Source organism: Artemia franciscana, chromosome 12, assembly GCF_032884065.1.
Source record: "Artemia franciscana chromosome 12, ASM3288406v1, whole genome shotgun sequence".
Taxonomy (NCBI): Eukaryota; Metazoa; Arthropoda; class Branchiopoda; order Anostraca; family Artemiidae; genus Artemia; species Artemia franciscana.
The window spans coordinates 39,699,052-39,721,259 of NC_088874.1; the positions used below are offsets into that span (position 1 = coordinate 39,699,052).

Here is a 22,208-nt window from a genome sequence, read left to right on the forward strand (position 1 = left end):
AGGAGTAGGCTATTTGAGTAAATATGATACAGGACTTTTGATAAAATGGTACATATGAAATTGTGGAATATAATATTTATGGCTAGTATATGATTTGCCACTGAATTTGATTTAATTGTTAACTGTGATTCAGAAAACTATTGATATTTCTAATTACAAGCTCTGCTAATTTACATTTGTTACTTTTCTCAAATTATATATATAAATATAATTTTGCTCAAAGTAAAGCTGTCAAAACACAAGCTGTGCTACTAAATTATCTGCTAATTATCTGTGCTGTACAGCTGTGCTGCTAAATTATCTGTGCTGTACAGCTGTGCTGCTAAATTATCTGCAGCTTTTGGGATTCCAGTACTAGAAGCTTTGGAACTTTTTGCACAATGGGACACGTCTATTTCATATGAATTCTGACAAAAAGCATTTCTAATATTCTAGTTAGGTAAAATTCTAGTTTAGGTTTTTTTGCTATCTTGACAAGTATTTGAGTTGGGTGAATAAAATCTTAGGAATGTACCCAGAGGCTAAATAATCTCCTGTGAAGGCATTTACCTCCACTGTTTCTCCCTCTAGAGGGCACTGACCTTTAAAAATCTTTGTGTTGTAACAGTGCTTGCAAAATAGTAGTACAAAAACGAAGTACAAGAAAAGTATTTTCAGCTTCACAACTTTGCTCAATCTCAATTAATGAAGTTTTCAAAGACCTGCAAATATATTTCTTAAATTCAGAAAAGCCCATTAATATGGATAGAAATTTTACTCAGATAATAAGGATTGCATTTTTAGAACTAAAACCAGAGAAAAGGAGACCAAAAACTGGAAATCAAGGTATAATGTTGTTTTGTCCAAATTCCATCCAATATAAACCTGTCAAGTAGGCGAATTTCCAAGACTTAGAAATCAAAAGAGGGTTAACATAATAGCTTGGCAATACCTTCTTGGTCTATAATACTTGTCATGGATTCTTTGCTGAAAGCTTTATTTGTCTAACTTAACTACTTTTCAAGATATCAAGAAGCTTCAAAACTGGAATTATACCCAACATTTTACTTTAATTGTGAGTTTTCAATCTTTTTTTCATTGGTTTCAGTTTTTGTAAGTTTCAATTCCTTTTTTTTGGTTGAATTTTGGGTTGTATCAAGCATTTTCACCTAAATTTAAGAAACAGATTTACAAATCTTTAAAACATTATAAATTGGGATTAAGCAAAGGTATAAGGCTCAAAATACTTTTCTTGTCCCTCATTAAGCAGAAGATCTATTTTGTATGGTTTCATATGTATAACACAAATATTGTAAAAGGTAACCTAAGGCCAATGCCAGACATCATTAGATTCTCAGTTCAGGATTATACCCATATATGGATATTGAGTCTTAATCTTACCAATCTCTGATTCTATGTTTTTAGCAGGAAAACTTTGTTTTGGAAAACATTAAATCAACCAACTGAAATTGGGGTATATGTGAAAGTGAGACTTTTAACCCTAGTATTAACTCCAATTAACTCACCACTTTGTGTGTTTGGAGAATTGTAGACTGTATTGTAAATGAATTTAGGATATTTTTTTCTTATAGAATTCAATAAATATATATTTATTTATTTATTATTTCATATTTATATAAAATATTATTTTTATATTTGTTATTTAGTTTGAATTATAGAATTCTAAAGTTAGTGCTAGGATTTTGGGGGAAAATTGTACACAAAAAGTTTTTCTAAGAAATTGGACAGTCATTGACAGCCATTCCAACAGGATTAGTATACTGCTTCAGCTCCAAAGAGAATGTAATCCAAAAAAGATGTATCTGGCTTGGTTGCTGAATCACTCTTAGTCAAATGGTTTTAAAATGTATTTGAATTAATGGTGCCCACCAATTCTCCCACCTCTTAAACCCAATCTTATGAATCAGATGCATGCAGCACAAATCCTTGGCAAAGAAGCATCTGTAATTTTAGGAGGGGAATAGATAGGGTTAAATTGGTGAAAAGTGCTTTTTTTTGCAAATTCTCATAGAGGTGGTACAATAATTCAGGAGTTGGGAAGGTCATATTAAAGGAAGAAAACAAGTATATCCTTTTGAACTTGAAACTGCACTTTTTTGTTCCATACTATCCTTTTGATACTTGTTTAATTTTTGACTGCTTCAGTAACTGAGATCAGCCATGTGTTGAATCAATATACCATCTGAGTTTTTCCATTTAATTCCATTCAGTCTGAATAATTTCATTGATGACTCAAATTTCTCAATTCATCATTGTAATGTTTGAAGGTTTTATCTGACATTTTTAAATTTTTGGAATAATTGCAAAAAATTTGGAGTTGAACATTCATTGCCCTGCTGATTCCCCCTTAATGCAGATTAGCAAACAGTATTTGCAATCATACCAGAAGTTTTAAAATATCACATGACCAACAAAAATACCACATATGATCACATAAGGCTCAACAGCAATGAATTGTTTATAGATTCTGTGCAATTAAAGCCTAAGTGTCTTCAGTTGTTTATAAGGTAGTCTTTGTTCCTCAAGATTAATCATTTAAATATCCTGCAATATATGGCATACTTTAGTAGAATGTTTTGTATTCTGTATGGCATCTGTTTGATATTTAATATTAAAAAAAATTATATTTTGCTATTTGGAACTAATCAACTAAAAATTTGAAGAGGCTATAAGAATATTACCCTCCCCTGACTAAAATTGATAATAGTTGTAAGTATGATGACACTTCCAAACAGTGATGTTGGTCTCTGTTTTGTGGCCCTTCAGTCAGGAAGTGCAATGAGAGGTTGAGGGCTAGCCATCCTGTGCTTTCGTACACCCTTCCTGCTTACCTTCCCTGGATTTCTGCAGGTTCCCATTTAGAGCTAGGTCAACTGTGCCTGGGCTTACAGAGCCATGGTGCTGACCCCAAACCAAATGACTGGCTGCTTGGAGAGTCAAACCTGTGCCCCTTGAGCAAATGATATATATATATATATATATATATATATATATATATATATATATATATATATATATATATATATATATATATATATATATATATATATATATATATATATATATATATATATATATATATATATATATATATATATATATATATATATATATATATATTATATATATATATATATATATTATATATATATATATATATATATATATATATATATATATATATATATATATATATATATATATATATATATATATATATATATATATATATATATATATATATATATATATATATATATATATATATATATATATATATATATATATATATATATATATATATATATATATATATATATATATATATATATATATACATATATATATATATATATATATATATATATATATATATATATATATATATATATATATATATATATATATATATATATATATATATATATATATATATATATATATATATATATATATAGTATTATTTAATTTTGTCCTTGTTGTTTAACTTTATAGTGGTCATAAGTCTAATTATTCAATCATTTTCTCTTTAGCTGCTTGATGAAAAGAAATTACAAGAACCAGAAAGTCTATTTAATGATTTTACCAGTCCAGAAAAGGCCAGCAAAATGTAAGTGCAAATTTTTGACAATTTACCCTTTCTTATTCATTCTTTTTTTGTCTTGCAATTGATTTTTCTAAAATGCATTTTTGCTATGATTTAAAGCAGCAATTTTCTAACTAAAGCTTCAATTTTAAATTCATAGATCAGATTGGAATTTGGAAAAAAAAATATTCTGACTACATGCTGGTTTTAGGGGAGAAATGCTGAAGATGACCTGTAGGTGATTCATAGTCCCTTCAGTGTGTGGTCTGCTGCTCTTCTGGTCTCCAGGAACAGCTCGACTTGGTATAGGAAGTGGATTGAAAGAGGGTGTTTAAACTTAATTTTTTATTCCAAGATTACAAATTCTCTTTGATAAACCTAGGTCAGACATATAATACATTTTAAATATTTAAGAACTAAGTTTTATAATGCAGTAAATGTTTTGTGCAATTGCTGTTGCAAAGAAAGGGTGAAATCCCCTCTTTTTCTAAACTCCTTGAGGTGTATGATTTTTCTTGGAATGTTTTTGTTAATGCAAATTAATTTGGATTATGGTTGGAGTATATTTTCCCAGCCTTTTTTTTGTGTTGTGACTTCAAGACCTGCCTCCATCCACTCGTTATTTATTGAAAACAAAGTTAGTTACAATAATTGCAATTTGGACCTGGTTACATGTTCTTCAGCTGAATCATCTGATTAGTTATTTAACCATATATACTTCTTCATTTTCTTATTTATTCATTTTTGTATTTGTATGTTAGTGTATGTGTGATTGATAGAAAACCATCAGTTAAAAAATAACAGACTATGTCATTCATAAATGTTCAATTTTTGTCTATTGAGACTCCTTGTATATGAGATACCCCTCCCTCCCAGTCTGGTGTCCACACACCCCCTTGTATAGAAAAGACGGCCAAGAGACTTTGTTCAAAAATGTCTAAATGCTAAGAAGTATAAGCCTTTTTTCAGATTATATGCTGGCTGCAATGGTCTGATATTGATTGTGTTTTAAACTATTCCTGTTTTTTGACTATAATGTCCATTTTAAGTTTATGTTAAAGAAATTGTTTTGTTCTGTTGCAGATTTTCCTTATGCAGTTATAAAAATATGAAAATATAAGAAAACTTGTCCTTAGTAGAAGGTTTTATATCTTTACAGAGATACAGGGGTTAAGGAGAATGTACCACTTGAGGGTTTGTTTTCCATGGAAAGACCTTGGGATCAGAAACAGATTTTGAAGTCTTATATCCGCTATATTGTTTTTAATGCTTAATTACAAGGGTACCCAAACAAATTTGCTAGGGATTAAGTCTGTAAGATTTTATTAGTGAGGCAAAGGCTGAGTAAAAAGATCTTTTTGTTTGAAAAGCACCAAAATTGATTTATGTTTTATAACGTTTTGTGTTATACACGCAATTTTTCTTTTACAGGGGCAGCTGCCCCTCTCCCCTTTGCTCTTACCTATGGCCATTTTAACATGCATGTAGCATGTAGGTGGATAGCTTGTTTGACCACACCTTACCTTAGACCTTAGTTCCTCCTGTGCCGCCAGAGGCACCCAGGGCATCCAAAAAGAGCCGCCAGTCGTCCCTCATATGTGCTGCTGCCCAGACGTCTTCCCACTGGGGTTGGACTATCGCATTGATGTGTTTTAGGTCCCGCTGGTACGTACGACGAAGTGTATTCTTCGGCTTCCCTCTTCTTCGGGTTCCCTCTGGTTGCCACTCCAGTACAGTTCTGGGGAGTCTATCTCCCGCCATACGGATAACATGCCCCAGGTAGCGCCATCTTCGTTGGCGTATGACATCTGTTACCAGGGGCTGGCGCGAGATAGACCGAACAGTCTGGTTGGTTATGTGGTCTCTCCAGTTAATGTTCAGTATTCTGCGAAGACAGTTGTTCTCGAAGGCAAGAATCCTCTTTTCTTGGTGTTGGTTTAGTTTCCAACATTCACAGCTATAAAGGAGGGCGGAGATGACGTTACTGTTGAACAGCCTCATTTTCAGTTTCAGGGAGTACTTTTTCGATCGCCACACTGGCTTTAGTCGATTAAAAGCTCCACTGGCTTGTCCAATCCTAGACTGCACCTCCTTTTCGCTGGATCCAGTTCGTTTGACTGTACTTCCAAGGTATCTAAAATCCACTACCTGCTCTACTGTATTGTCCCCGCACTTTAAGCCCAGTGGTGAGTCGCTCGTTGCCATGCTTTTTGTTTTGTCCGAGTTGATCTTTAGTCCCAAAAGACTCGCTTTCTCTCGGATTACTTCGAGAAGATCCTGGAGCCTTTCCTTGTTTGCTTCCATCAGGGTGATGTCGTCGGCGAAATCAAGATCTGCTAGTCGTTTGTTGTCGCAGATTTGGATACCAAACCCCGTGCAGTCTCGGAGCACATAATCGATTACAAGGACAAAAAGCAAGGGGGAGAGGACACACCCCTGTTTGACACCGGACATGATATGGAAATACCTTGTATTTCCTTCGTGGGTCCGAACGCAGCACTCGGTGTTTTCATATAGGGCAATGATCAAGGATACAAGTTTTTCTGGAATGCCGTAATATCGGAGGATATTCCACAGCGAATCTCGGTGTATTGAATCGAAGGCTTTTTCGAAATCCACAAAGACAAGGTACATCTTTTGCCTCCATTCATTGCATTCCTCGATCATCATGCATAGGACATATATAAGGTCGGAGCAGGAGCGGGATGGGCGGAAGCCATGTTGCTCGTCTCGCAAGTGCTTATCTAAGGCTGTCTGGATGCGACGAAGGATTATCTGTGAGAATAGTTTCCCCGGGATAGAAAGGAGACTGATGCCCCTCCAGTTATCGCATTTTGCTGCATCTCCTTTCTTAAAAAGCTTGATGAGTGTGCTTTTTCTCCATTCTTCGGGGACTTTCTCTGATTTCCATATACATGCAAAGAATGTGATCCACACAGTTATGCAAGCGCCTAAAGAGGCTTTAATCATTTCTGCTGATATCCTGTCGCTTCCTGGTGCTCTGCCGTTCTTCAGTTTGCGAGCGGCTTGTATCAGTTCTTCGGTTGACGGTTCTTCCGTATTGATTTGAAGTTCCAGGAAAGGGGTTGTGGGGATATCTGCTGTGTTCGGAGGACTAGGTCGGTTGAGAACTTTCTCGAAGTGTTGGGCCCAAACTTCAGAGATTTCATCGGGGGCTGTGACTGTCTTCCCGTTTCCGTCTTTTACTGGTCCATTTAGGTTGCGACGTTTCCCGATGATTTCATTGGTGATTTTATAGACGGCTCTGGAATCGCCGCGCTTGGCCGCTTCTTCTGCCATAGCTGCCTTTTGTTCTAGAAAGTTCCGTTTATTTCCCCTTGCGCTCTTTTCCACCAGCTTGTCTTGGTATCGATACAGCTGGTTACTCAAGACTGTGTCGCTGTTATCTCCATCATTTAGAAGACGTTGTTTTAGTTTCCGACGCTCTTCGATAAGGGTCCATGTCTTATTGGATAACCACTCGTCTTTGGGTCTTTTTTTGTGCCCAATTGTTTCTATTGCTGTCTGGTTGTAGGCTTCTTTTATGGTAGCCCAGGTTGTCTCCACAGTGGCTTCTCTATCCAAATCTAGGGCCAAGCTCTCAAACCTGTTTGTAAGCTGTATGTTGAACCTATGACGAACTGCTGCGTTTGAGAGCTTTTCAGAGTCGTAGGCAGGTTTCTCTTTCGTTTGGGATTTTTTTTTTGTGGCTTTCAGTTTGAGGGACAGCTTTGCAATCATCAAGGCGTGGTCTGAGGCGACGTCGGCTCCTCTGTAGGCTCTTACATCTTGAAGGCTTGACTTCCACTTTTTGTTGATCAAGATATGGTCAATCTGGTTGTGGGTTCGACCATCAGGCGAGTTCCATGAGTAATTGTGGATAGTTTTATGCTGAAACTGGGCTCCTCCGATGATAAGGTCATTTGTTAGTGCGAAGTCAACTAACAGTATCCCATTCTCATTTATTTTGCCGAGGCCTTGGCTCCCAAGAACCTCAGGACAATAGGACTTGTCGCTCCCCACCTTGGCGTTGAAGTCACCAACAAAGCAGACGAGATCGTGGCTGGGGATATCCTTGGCGACAGCTTGTAGGGTGTTGTAAAGTTATCTTTTGTGGTATCGTCTGCCTCATTAGTTGGTGCGTAACATGCGACTACTGTTAACTTAGCTTGGCGACCTGTGAACCGTGCCACGATGATCCTCTCATTTATAGGCGTCCATTTTGTTAGGGCTCTGGACGCAGATTTCGACAGCATTATGGCGACGCCTGCTTCTTTCTTTTTTTCTGTGCCACTGTGCAGAATTGTGGATCCCTTCTTGAGGGTTTGACTACCTGCACCAGTCCAACGGACTTCCGACAGAGCTAGGATGTCAAGGCCATAATTGTCCATCTCATTCACAACCTGTACTGTTTTAGAAAGTTGAACCATGGTCCTCACGTTCCAAAAACCAAGTTTAATTTCGGAATTCGTTTTCAAAAATCGTGTCCGGGGGCGGTCATTGAAAAATATGGATTTCTCAAAATCCAGACCCCTGAGTTTAGATATGCATCCATTAAGGATGAAGCTTCTTTTACAGAGGCATTGATCAGATGACTGGGCTTACAGCCCCTCACTTATGAAAATGTACGTATAGTAATTTTTTTTGTATCTATTTTTTTTTATGTGGAATGTCAAGAAAATGTATTTTTATGTTGCAGTATTTAAATTTTTATTGTGATGGAGCCTTTCAGGTTTTTTCAGGGAAGAATCCGTATCCCCATTTCCTTCCCATCCCTGGTTGTTAGTATTATATTGTATACAAATAATGGTTTTCATGTACTACATAATTGTTAAGCATCTTCTGGACATAAACATCTGGTATTGTTAAATTGATTACTTAGTATCTTACTGCTCCTTGGTTGCGATGACTAGAACGCGTTTTGCAGATGAAAGATGACAGATCACAAAAGATTGTCCTTTTTGGCTATCAATTTAGCACCAAATGAAAAGCAGGTCGTCTGCAAATGGGGAGAGAAGGGGTAGTAAGAAAGATTAAAGGGAGATTATTGGGAGGTTGGAAATAGGGAAATTCTGAATAGATTGAGAAGGACAAAGAGTGTGCTGAGCCTTGTTGGCCTCATGTGTCTTGTTGTTGTGGTGAGTAGTTAGTACTAGTAGTTGCTGCTGCTTGTATGTAAACCATATTTTGTTGTTTTAGTGTCAAACTTAAGCATTTTGAGAAATTCAAGGATATGACAGAAGCATTAACAGCAGCCACATCTGCTGTTGAAGGAAAAATATCCAAGTCTCTGAAGAAACTCCTGAAAAATGTTGTAGGAAAAGAAACTGAAGAAGCTCTCGCTGTTGCAGATGCCAAACTTGGATCCTCTATCAAAGGTGAATATTTAGAGTTATCAGATGTCAGTCACTGTAGTAGGTAAGAGTAAGTACCCTAGTTGGGCTTTTTTATTATTGATACATATTTTACCGTTTCCAGAGGGGTTAAAGGGGGGACAAAAATCGCATCTCCACAAAAATATGGTTGAATTTACAAAAAAAAAAATGCAAATTGCATTAAAAAAATTTATATCCATTTTTCTTACTTTATTACGAGTCGGAAAAAATTCACGGGGGAAGGGGGGTTAAACCCAGGTCCTCCCTGGATTTGGCCTTTCTTAAGGGGGAAAGAAGTTTTCACCAAAGTGGAGAAGAGAGGGTAAGCTTGCTACAATTCTATGATTAGTACATGTTTTGGTCTAATTATCATTACTAACTCACTGCAGCGCCATATGGCCTGAGGCCAACAGAGCTACACACGCTCCTCTTTGATCCAAATCTTTTTTTTTAGTCACTTCTAATCTCATTAGTCTGTTTCTGTGATGTGTTTTCATAAAGGAATTACTTTATTTCTTAAAATGCCAATCGTACCAAAATTAAAATCTGAGGGTTTGAATTGGTTAAGTGGGAATTTATGATATAATTTCAGGCAAAACCGGAAAAAATGTGTCTGATTCAACTTTGTGGAAAGTAAAATTGAGTGTCCTAGCTATACCTTTTGGGAACCCAGACCCAATATGGCCTTTATATGGCGAGAAAAAGGGAATATATTCCCCTCTATTTTAGGTCAATTCCTTAAGCTAGCCTGTAACTGAAGTCACATTTTGCTTCAATGGCAGGATTCCATATCAGTCAATGAACATAATTTCTTCATGTAGATCGGGATTTGTTTTACTAGTGTTTTGGCAGAAGAGGGCACAAATTGTTCAGCAAATGCAGCTGGGTCAACATCGTTTGGTAAAATATGTCTCTTGGATTGAAAACTGTAATTCATTGAACTTAAGCTAGGAAACTTTCACAGTTTCCTCAAAAATTAGTTATTATCAGAAATAGGCAAGCTGTTATGGGCAATTTATAACAGAAAGCTGTTATAACACATAAAAGTTTCCAATTGGTGAACAAAGATTTTTTTTTTCTCGATTGGACGGCCAAGAAATCCAACAGCCCAAAGTGAAATTACGCCTTGAGTAAATAAGAAATTCTGCATAATGTACTGGTGCCCCTGGTATTTTACACATTTAAAGGAATCTCTCTCCCTTTTTTTCAAACTTTTTTATTGGGTGGCCAAGAAATCTGACTGCAAAATTGAAATTCAGCTCCTAGCTTTTGACCCAATTCACTTCTCTATCTGGAAAAATTTGTTCTTATAGTAAGTAAGAGTTTCTGAATGATGTACTGGTAATTATATGACATTGGAATTTTAGACATTTAAAGGGGTCCCTTTCTTTTCTAACTTTATCGAAAATGTCACTTTCAATCAGACGTACCAGCCCAGAATTGACTTATGTTGAATTTTTCTTCTTGGTAAAATTTATTGCCTTTCAGAAGTTAGCCTTACATAATGTTTTTCTTCTAAAAATTGAATATCGAATTATAGAATGTGAATTAGTGAAATTTTTGAGCCAGAGCTGATAAAAATTCTTTCATTTTTAAAATAATGAAAAATAAATATTAAGTATTATTGGAAGTTTGTTTAAGGCCTCTATTTTATATATTACTTTATTTTGGATTGAAAACTGTAATTCATTGAACTTAAGCTAGGAAACTTTCACAGTTTCCTCAAAAATTAGTTATTATCAGAAATAGGCAAGCTGTTATGGGCAATTTATAACAGAAAGCTGTTATAACAAATAAAAGTTTCCAATTGGTGAACAAAGATTTTTTTTTTCTCGATTGGACGGCCAAGAAATCCAACAGCCCAAAGTGAAATTACGCCTTGAGTAAATAAGAAATCCTGCATAATGTACTGGTGCCCCTGGTATTTTACACATTTAAAGGAATCTCTCTCCCTTTTTTTCAAACTTTTTTATTGGGTGGCCAAGAAATCTGACTGCAAAATTGAAATTCAGCTCCTAGCTTTTGACCCAATTCACTTCTCTATCTGGAAAAATTTGTTCTTAAAGTAAATAAGAGTTTCTGAATGATGTACTGGTAATTATATGACATTGGAATTTTAGACATTTAAAGGGGTCCCTTTCTTTTCTAACTTTATCGAAAATGTCACTTTCAATCAGACGTACCAGCCCAGAATTGACTTATGTTGAATTTTTCTTCTTGGTAAAATTTATTGCCTTTCAGAAGTTAGCCTTACATAATGTTTTTCTTCTAAAAATTGAATATCGAATTATAGAATGTGAACTAGTGAAATTTTTGAGCCAGAGCTGATAAAAATTCTTTCATTTTTAAAATAATAAAAAATAAATATTAAGTATTATTGGAAGTTTGTTTAAGGCCTCTATTTCATATATTGATTTTGAGGGACTCTGTACATAGTTATGAGTCTATACATAGTTATACTGGTAACTTTTTACATAAAAAGCTCGCAAAATTGTTTACTGCTATTAAATCCCTAATCACTTCTTAGAAATTCGAAGGTTTAATGAATCTAACTGCAAGCCATAGAGTTTTAGAATTTGGTTTATTGTTTGAAAACTAAGTATATTGTAGATTCAGAGTCGTCCATATATGGCCACAGACTCCTCTGCGGTTTGTTGCAGCCACTTGATGTATCTCAATGACATGTCATTTGTAACACGCGTCTGTCACAGGTTGTCCCCAGGTTGTGATAGCTGACAGTCTCCAGGTTCATTCTTGCTAAAAAAAAAAAAAATACTATAATTGTTACAATGGCGTAAAATTGACTAAATACGGCTGCTACTTGTTAACATTATGTATGTAAGCAGGCAATTGGTTGGCTATTTTAGCCAACCAATCTGTTTCTGAACTTAATCCTGATTGGCTGGCTTTTTTAAGCTAACCAGTTACAAACGTTTAACATATTCCAAAAAAAACTCCTTGGCATAAATGGTACTGTAATAGAAAACTGCTACTAATCAAGCCTAGTTTTCTTAGAAAACTAGTTAGTTTGAATGGTATCTTGACAGTATATATTGAAGAAAAAACGTTTTTTCTCTATATTTTAGACCAATTTTTGCAAAAGCCCTAGGCCTAGACATATGTTCAGGTTTTCCATCATCTATAAACAATAATTCAGCTAATAACATATTCACTATGCATGAATGTCAATAACCTACTAAATGTACAAACATTTAGTAACAATCTGTCAATAAGCGGCCAATTGCTTCACTGTTGATCTAAAAGAAGACTAAATACTTTTAAGACTACTGGAATAAGCTATACGTTTATACGCATGTATATATCAATGCTGATAAAGCTATTTACTGGAAATAACCTTCTAAAACTAAGTTACCTTTGCCACTTCTAAAAGGTTTAAGGAACTCTAATAGGAAATTCTTATTACCACGGTAAAACAGATCTTTTATTAAATTCTCAAGCTTATTACGCCTTAACACAACATTTCCCAGTCCATCCCCAAAATACCACATAGTGAGCAAATATGAAGTCTATTCGAAAATTAAAATCCGTCTGGACAGTTGGCATACCTGAATTAAGATTTTAATGTACTCTAATGTCTTCAACATTTTAGCCTTTCAAAATTTATCCGTAGATTGATACAATACTTTGTTTCAGTCACTGGTGTTATGTGGAGGAGGAGGATGCTTGACACCCCCCCCCCCCCCCTCTATATTTTTGCCTTCCCCATAGATTTTTTAAAATGCCTTGTTTTTTTTAGGTATTTGCAAAGAAATGAATAAATGACAAATCCCACTCCCGTATGTTTTGAAAAATGCATCCTTCCTCTCCCCATTTTTGTTGAATTGATGCCGTTGTTTTAGCCGATTTACTTTATTGGTACTTTGAAAATTATAAAATATAAACTCGGTTTTCATCAATACTTGTCCCTTCAATTTTGTACTGTAGAAACAAGATCAGAAAAGTATTTAATGACTCTGATTGGATTTTAAATTTGTAAACTTATAAAGGAGATGCCCTAAAGAAATATGTAACAAGCACCTCAAAATGGTAGTAAATCTTTGTCCCTCTGATTCTTAAAAGAAAGAAAAGATGTATAGGCAAACCCCCTCTTAGTACGTAGAGTCGAATGGTAAAATTTTAAGATGGTACATCTGTAGGCCACCCAGTAAAACCCTTTCCCTGCCATTTGCCACTCAAAAGTTTTGGCTAGGTTTACATTTTACTGGAGAATTTTTTTCGCTATTTTTCTGAAAATTCTGGTCGATTTATTTTCTTTGCTATTTGAAAGAACCAATTGTAGGAAGAATTAGTGACAGTACTAAAAGGATTAAAAAATAATACGGCCCGAGGTGCTGATGGCGTGGGAAATGGGTTTTTATTTTTAAATATGGTTTAGTGAGGTTAGAAGTTACTGATGACTATGACTGTGATTTTAACAAAAGGGAAGTACTTAGCGATTTTACTAAAACTACTTAAACCACTCCATGAGAAAGGGGATACAAGTGAGTGTAGTAATTATATAGGAATTAGCCTGGCTTCTCGAGGAAGCCAATTACTTAGTCTGATGATACATTTTAGACTTAAATATGCTATAGATAGAGTTTTATGAGAAGAAAAAATATGATATTAGAAAGGGTAAAGGATCTGTCAATCAAATTTTACTTTTAGATTGATAACTGAGAAGTGCATGAGTCACCTAACGCCTTTACTCCTCATTTTTATAGATTATGAGCAAGCGTTTGAATCAGCTGATTGGAGAGCTTTAGTGAAGGTCCTATCCTTTTATGGTATACCAGATAAATACTTGAAAGTGATTAGTCCTATATATCTGGTTTTGTATATAATCAGGAGTTAATCAGGTTTACGTTTTATCCTCATTTGATGATTGGCTCCTAAGGAACTCAACAAAGGCAATGAGAGAATAGGGAATCAAATGGGAATTAAAAATTTCCTCGACTTAGATTATGATATTGATTTTAGGATCTTAGATGAAGATGTTAGCAAAATGGAAGAACTTTTAGAGGTTTTGCAAGGTTCAGGGTGCTTTAGAGGTTCAGGGTGCAGGAATAGGTTTGGAAATTAATGTTGAAAAGACTAAGTCACTAACACTAGGAATAAGTGAAGGTGAAGAGGTGATGGATCAAGTAGACAGCTTCGCTTACCTTGGTATTATTATCAGTGGGTACAGTGAAAAATGCTGAAAGTAGAATAGCAAAGGTCCAGGGTGTTTTTTTTTGTTGTTTTTTACAGTTGAAAATAGTTTGAAAGAATAGGAAGATAAGTCTGCGAACCAAGATTAGAATATTGGAAGCAATAGTGATGACAGTGGGTGTAGTGGGTGCATGGTTCTGAAGTGTAGGTGCTTTGAAAAATGGAGCAAGATTTGCTTGGTGTTTGCTAGTCGGTACCCGACTAACTGACTGTATCTTAAACAGTAAGCTATACAAAAAATGTGGTTCAATCTCGCTTTTTCAAAAAGGATGAAATGGCTAGGTCACATTCTGCAGATAAAGGATGAAAGATTGTTCTTGTTGGCCAACCACCAGGGGCCAGACAAATAGCAGGTTGTCCCCGAATGGGTTGAGAGGATATCGTAAGGAAAGATTTAGGGGAAATGGGAGGTTCTTGGGATGGTGCAAAGAGGTAGCTTTTCAATTGATTGGGATGAAGGAGGGGATAACGTAGCTGTGTTAGCCTCAGGTGACTTGGTGCTGCAGTGAGTTAATAGTAGTAGTAGTAGTTTTTAATTTACGTTGTATTTAAAGGTATCTTCCTTTCTACCTAGATAAATTATAAATATTTTGCATGACAAAAGCAAGTAATTCAAAAGCTAATGCAGTTAATTCTTTCTGTAGTTGATTTACTACTAACTTAGTACAGTGAACAGAGGCTTAATCTACTAAGGACGGTAAAATTGATATCTGAATTTTTGAATTGATCTAGTGGAAGTTTTCATAATATAACTTAAGGAGGCCCTAGACAGTCAATCATTTTGATCAAAAGCTCAGTCGATTGACTCAAGCATGATTGACCGTCTAGGAACCTGTTTGACGCTCAAATCAAGCGTTGATGGGGATTGATGGAAAGTTGAATGACTCAATCATTTCGATCAAAAGCAGTGTGTTAGATAAGCTTTGGTCGATATTGAAGGGTCCATTGTGCTTTAACGTGGCAAGTGAAGAAAACGTGATATTCCATTGGGAATCCTGTCAGAAAAAAAGCTTTCAAGCCTATAATTAAACCTATTACCTAAGGGCAAGGGGAATAGGATCTGAATTTTAATTCATCAGCCTCGTCAAAATAGCAAAAGCAGCAGAGGCTACAGTACAGTGTCCATTGAGTGTAATGTGAAACGAAAACGAAATTGCGGCTTTAGTCTTATCGATACATAACGTGCTTTAACGTGGCAACTGAAGAAAACGTGATATTTTTCCCACAGTTTTGCAACAATGAAAATAATCTCTTTTTATAAAATAATAGATTTTTGTATAAATAGACCTAAGATGAGCTCAGGGGCAAAAATGTTTTTATTTTTATGGCCTTGGTACTTTAAGGTTAGCCTTTCTACTTGCCTTAGTCATTTTTATGCAAAAAAAGTAATAGAATTAGGTATGCACGGTGCTGAAATAACCCTCAAAATATGGGATTTTAATATAGGATTTGTAAATTTTACATTCAAAATTTGATAAAGATAGCCGGATAACAATCTAGTGAGAACCGAAAACAATCAAAATAATAAATCTTTCTCTTTGTTTTCTACTGTTTTTCTATTGTCATGTCGATCAGTTTGTTCTTCTTAAAGAGCAGATATATTGCAGGGCTACCACTCTTTAGGATGTATCCCAAGATCCTGGGATTTCAATCCTTATGCTAGTATTTTGGGAAATGTAATTACAGTCTACTCTCGCTAACTCGAAATTCACGGCATAACCATATTTCTACGAGCTGCATATAGTCTGACTTACGCATAGTTTAAGTTACATAAAAATTGTACATAAAATTCTGCGTTTAAAGGTGGAGAGTATCAGGGGTAAGCCAAAGTTAAAGAGGTACAAAATCGCTAAATGTACTCCCTACAGCGACTACAAAGTTAGGAATAACTTTATTAGCGTATTATAGACTTGACATATCAAGACTTTATTTTCAAATGTATATAATAAATTTAGTTTGCTAAGAAATAGACACCTGAACATTAACAGAATCTGATGCAAAAATATGTTAAACAAAGTTAATACTTCTCAAAACTTACACATAGCAGCCTGTATACAGGCTTTCGACTAACAGAGGTCCGATAGAAAGCTTCGAAATACAGAGGTAACCCTTAACGTGTGGAGGTACAGTGAAAATAAAATGACGACTTATCTACTAAGTATCGAGTTACAGAGGTCATCTCCGGGTCACTGTTATACAGAGGTAAAATATAACCTCAAAACTATTTTGAGGTATGCATGGTTTTTTCTACGACTTCGACAAGTTTTTCCAAGGGAATTGAAAATAATTGGAGATTGAGGATTTCGAGTTATTGAGAGTCGATTGTATATATATATATAATTAGTAATTTTTTTCAAGTGAATCTTCAATGATTTTTAGATTCCCAGTGTTTGTCCTGCAGTGATGGGGTGAGTTTCCACAGAGGTGAGGTTCCACAGATTGGGGTTTAGCGTCAACCTAGTAATAAGTAGTACCCGGCTCTGTGGAAACTCTTGGAAGTTTCCGCAGAAAGCTATGGAATGAAAATTTGCGGGTCAAAAGCGAAATGAGGCCATTTTCTAATTGGGGTTTAGCCTCAGCCTAGTAGTAAGTAGCACTCGACTCTGTGGAAACTCTTGGAAGTTTCCGCAGAAAGCTATGGAATGGAAATTTGTGAGTCAAAAACGAAATCAGGCCGTTTTCTAATTGGGGTTTAGCGTCAATCTAGTAGTAAGTAGTACTCGTCTCTGGAAACTCTCAGAATTTTCCGCAGAAAGCTATAGAATGGAAATTTGTGGGTCAAAAACGAAATCAGGCCAATTTTTTTTCAAATTTTTTTACGGGCATCAAGGATCCTATCTTCTTTGAATCTTGATTTTCTCACCCGTCAAGATCATTCGAAAAAAGATTTGACACATTCTATCCTTACGCAGTTTTTTTTTCCTGACACAAAAAAAAAAACTGTTTTTAATGATTTTGGCCAACGGACGGGATCTCATTTCTAGACTCAATCTAGTGAAAACTAAGAACAATAAATCGGAATACTTTTTACTTTTCTGTTTTTCTACTTCTTAGTTTTTGTTTTCTACTTCTTTTCTATTCTGCTTGTCAGTTTTTCATTTATTTATTTCCAATGAGGGTAGTTTGATCTCCTATTATTTGTTCAATTTGTTTCTAATTTTCAGAAAAATTGCAAATTTCTTGTTTGACAAACACGAGCGTTCAAGAGCTAATGCGATGCATTCGTTCTCAAGCCGATTCATTGATAACTGGTGCAGAGAGCAAAGAAATGTCTGCCATGGCACTGGGTCTGGCCCACAGTTTGTCTCGTTATAAGCTGAAGTTTAGTCCTGACAAAATTGATACAATGATTGTTCAAGCTGTCTCCCTTCTTGATGATTTGGACAAGGAGTTGAATAACTACATCATGAGAGGAAGGGAATGGTATGGATGGCATTTCCCGGAGCTTGGAAAGATTGTGACGGATAATTTAGCCTTCATGTTGACAGTTAAAGCTATTGGTAAGCTTATCTTTCTAAATTTATTTTGACAGTCAATCCTTAGTTAAATGTTATTAAAGCTATGGGGAAAGACATATCTGTATGTATATGCATGCATTAGCACGATGCTAGGATGTCATTTGGAGGGGTGGGAGCAGCTGAGACTGGGGGTTGCTTACTCTGACCAACTTTTCACCCACCAACCCTGGGAATGGCACAGGGCAAATGTTTCCTAGATTTTGAAAAGATCGTTTTTCGTATTTTCATTGATAAATGCCATTTTCTACTTTCATTGAACAAGTTGAAAAATTTTATATGATGCATTTGGGGAAAAAGGGCTTGGGGAGCTATTTTCCCTGCGATGACTTTTGACTTCTAAGAAGAGCATTATAATTTCCGATCGAATGAGCCCCCTCCGAAGTTTATACGACTATCCCTTGCGTATGAAGTGCCTCTGAAAAAAATAATCGGAGTCGTATGGCCTTAGGGTTGGTAGGGGGAGGCTGTTTGCCATCGGATTACTTTTGACTCTTGTGAAGAGAACTAAAACTTTCAATTCCTAATCATTTGAGCCCCCTTTGAAGATCAAACGACCGCCTCTTTCATAAAAACCTTATATGCCCCCGGGCATGAGTTACAACCTTTCCCTCAGGTTTTGTGGATGGGGGTATGTTGACCCTGAAGTTTTTGTCATCTGATCGTTGGGCTATTAAAAAAAAATGGCTATCTCAAAAATTTGATCGGATGCGTTTGGGGAAAGGAGGGTGTGAGGGGAGGGCACATGCCCGCCAATCACTTATGATGAGTCTTAAGAAAGTAAATAGGACTTTGAACTCCCAGCAAAATGAGCCACCTCTGATGTTTATACGACCACCCCTCACATAAAACCTTATATGCCCCCAGGGTATGACTTACAACGCCTCCCCTGGGCTCTGGGGGCTTTTGTTGACCCATGAGTTTTTGTTATTTGATCTTTAATCTATTTTGATCTAAATGGCTATGTCAAAATTTTGATCGGATGCATCTGTTGAATAAAGCACCTTGGAGGGGGGCTAGCTGCCCTCCGATCACTCTTGACTCTTAGAAAGAGCTCTATAAATTCTGATTTACAATCAAATGAACTCCTTCCAAAGTTTATACAACCACCCCTTCCATAAAAACTTTGTATGCCCCCGGGCATAATTTACACTTGCCCCCTGGCTTTGGAGGGCTGTTTTATCCCCCGAGTTTTGTTATATGATCTTCGGTCTATTTTGAACAAAATGGCTATGTAAAAATTAGGTTGGATGTATTTTGGGAAAAGAGGGTTGGGGGGGGAGCTAGTTGCCATCTAACCACTTTTGACTCTTAAAAAGGGAATTAGAACTTTTAATTTATAATCATTTGAGTCCCCTCTGAGGTTTATACGACCACTTCTCCATAAAATTTTTATATGCCCCCAGGGGATAAGTTACAATCCTTTCCCCGGGCCTTGGGGGGGGTATGTTGACCAGAGTTTTCTGTTATCTGATCGTAGGACTATTCCAAACAAACTGGCAATCTCAAAATTTTGATCAGATGCATTTGGAGAAACAAGGGTGTGTGTGGGGGAGGGGGGCAGATACTCTATGATCCCTTAAGACTCATAAAAGGCAACTAGAACTTTTAATTCCAATCAAATGAGTCACCTCGGAAGCTTATACGACCAACCATTACATAAAAGCCTAATTTGTCCCCGACGCATAACTTGAAACACTTGCCTCGTTTGTGTTGACCCCAGAAATCTAAAGTTTGAACTATTTTGAACAAAATGGCTATCTCAAATTTTTTTTCGGATGGGTGTGGGGAAAAAAAGTATGGGGAGTGGCTAGTTGCCCTCCAATATCTTTCGACTCTTAAAAAGTGAACGAGAACTTTCAATTTCCTATTAAATGAGCCCTCTCTGTAGTATGTACGAGCATCCGTTCCATAAGAACCATATATTTCCTCAGGACATAACCTACAACGCCTACCCCCGGACCTTAGAGGGTTGTCTTGACACCAGAGTTTCGTTATCTGATTTTTGAACTATTTTTAACAAAATGGCTATCTCAAAATTTTTATCGGAGGCATTTGGGGAAAATAGGGCGTGGGGGGGCTAGTTACCCTCCGATAATTTTGACTCTTAAAAAGGGCACTAGAACTTCGGAATTCCAATCGAACGAGCCTCCTCCGAAGTTCATACAAACACCCCTTCCATATGAAGTGCCTCTGGGGAAAAATAGCAAATAATAATAAAACATTGAAGCCGTATGGCCTTTACTCTAGGCAACGCTATAGCGTTACCTCTCATAGACAGTGTACTAAGATATTTTTTTAATATTTGTGGCTGTACCTAAAGTGGGTTTGAGCATTTCTTATCCGTTTTATCCAGAGCCGTTCCTAGGGTTGGTGGGGCCCGGGAAAAAATTCTTAGAAGCGCCCCCTTCTGACTCAAAATATAAGTATTAAAAAAAAAAACGAGTCAAAGTGAAAAATCAGAATGGCCAACACCGGCCACGCCCCCCAGCTGTAGCACCCGAGGTAATCGACCCGGTTCACCCCCCCCCCCCCCAGGAACAGCTCTGCTCTTATCCAGTTAAGCTTTACCTCCCTGGATGGAATACTCAAAACATAAGAGCAATTACTTATCCGGCCACATTTTAGCCTAAACGCCTATGGACAACTAGGAGAACTACAACAATAATCACGTGTATTCCAGTGTAAACCTTTCTTAATTACATATCCTTGATGGTATGCCACTTTTAACTATTACTCTCCCTTTTTGTTCTTCTCCTTTAATTTCATTTTTGAAATGACTTAATTATTTACTTACATATGACGCTCGTTTGTCTCGCATTTTCTGGGGTTAGCAGGTGTAAGTTATCCAACAACTAACTTATCCGGTCGCATTTTAGCCTAAACGCTTATAGACGACTAGGCGATTTACAACAATAATCACATGTATTCCAATGCAAACCTTACTTATTTACATATCCCTGATGGTATGCTACTTTTAACTATTACTCTCCCTTTTTGTTATTTAAGAATTAACGATGCTTCTTGACTACTATGGTCCCTGCGTCGGCCCTGCAGTGCATTCCTGCAGCGTGATTCGATCTCTGGGTCCCGTATTACCAAGCTAAGGTCAAATCCACTGTGCCAGCACAGGACCTCCCTTTTTGTTCTCCTCCTTTAATTTCATTTTTGAAATGACTTAATTATTTATTTACATATGACGTCATTTATCCTTGCTTGTCTTGCGTTTTCTGTGGTTAGCAGGTATAAGTCATCCAACAACTAACTTATCCGGCCACATTTTAGCGTAAACGCTTATAGACAACTAGGTGAATTACAACAATAATCAAGCGAAGTATAATTAAAATCACAAATATACTTAGTATGGTAAGTTCTCTTTTTAATAGAGCTCGTCAGTTTTTATAACTTAAGAAATAATTTTTCCTGGAAATAAACGTTATTCTTAATGTTCAAATATTTTATTTTTTGGTTTTCACTTTAGTTGAAAAAGTAATTATATTTACATCTGATGGACAAGAAGGGAATGATCTTCCATTATCTGGTTTAGTTTTAATCCTTCAAATCTCCTTCCCCTTCCCCCACCGTCTCGCATGTGCGCATTTATGTAAATAAATATTTTTGTGTATATTTTTGCACGTAATTGAGACGGATAAGAACAAAGAATGAAAATCTTCCATAGCCATTGTTGGGTCATTCCATGTCAAGTCAACCAGGTCATGTAACCCACCTCTTTAGATCTTGATGAAACTTGGCACAATTGTTGCATTTGCTATCCTATTGATAAATACCAAATTTTATTTCTCTATCTATTATAGTTTTTTTTCTACAAATCTTTAATTTTCTTAATTTAACATGATTTTAAGCCTTGGATTTCGTGTCTTGCAATGTAACTTGTAGCTTAAAAAATTAATATCTTGAAAACTATTTGAGATATCACCATGAAACTTTGCATAGTATTTAATTAATATATTTAAAATAAAGAAAAAATACATTCACTAAGCTATCTCAACTCCAAAAAATAATAAAAATATAATCAGAAATTTTTTTTATTTGTAAACCATTGTCAGGATTTACTAAAATTGCAATATCTCAGGTCTCAGACCTGGTAGAGTGTTCATATTTTTTTTTTGCATACTCCTAGATACCTAGGCTAACATATAAACAAAAAAGATATATGGCTTTTTCACATGTTTAGTTAATATTCCAAAAAGTAGAATATTATTAAGAAATTAAAAATTTGCGGTTTACTTACATTTAATAAATGTGAAATAAAATAAAAACTGCAGTCTAAGAATCAATATCTTTTACAGCAATTATTAGTTGTGCTTGTTATATTTTTTTCCACTTCATCCAGCACTCTTCTGTTTTTCTGATACATTCTTTTTTGAAGTAGTACATTCTGCCAGTGCTACTTGATTACAGTGCTTGATCAACTGTACTGACTGATAATGTGCTCCAAAGGTATTATGCACAAGTCTCCTCTTTGAGGCCAGTAAAAGCTGGCAGCAGGTCCTGGAGGGT

The 22,208-nt window shown here is 35.9% G+C and overlaps 1 protein-coding gene across 1 annotated transcript in view; it reads left to right on the top strand.

Annotated features, from left to right (window-relative positions):
* LOC136034115 (nucleolar protein 58-like) overlaps positions 1-22,208 on the top strand; it is a 62,425-nt gene that overhangs the window by 15,722 nt on the left and 24,495 nt on the right. The window contains exons 2-4 of the mRNA XM_065715261.1: positions 3,534-3,610; positions 8,786-8,964; positions 17,337-17,672. Of these exons, the coding sequence (XP_065571333.1) occupies positions 3,534-3,610; positions 8,786-8,964; positions 17,337-17,672 (592 nt within the window). The remainder of the gene's footprint in view (positions 1-3,533; positions 3,611-8,785; positions 8,965-17,336; positions 17,673-22,208) is intronic.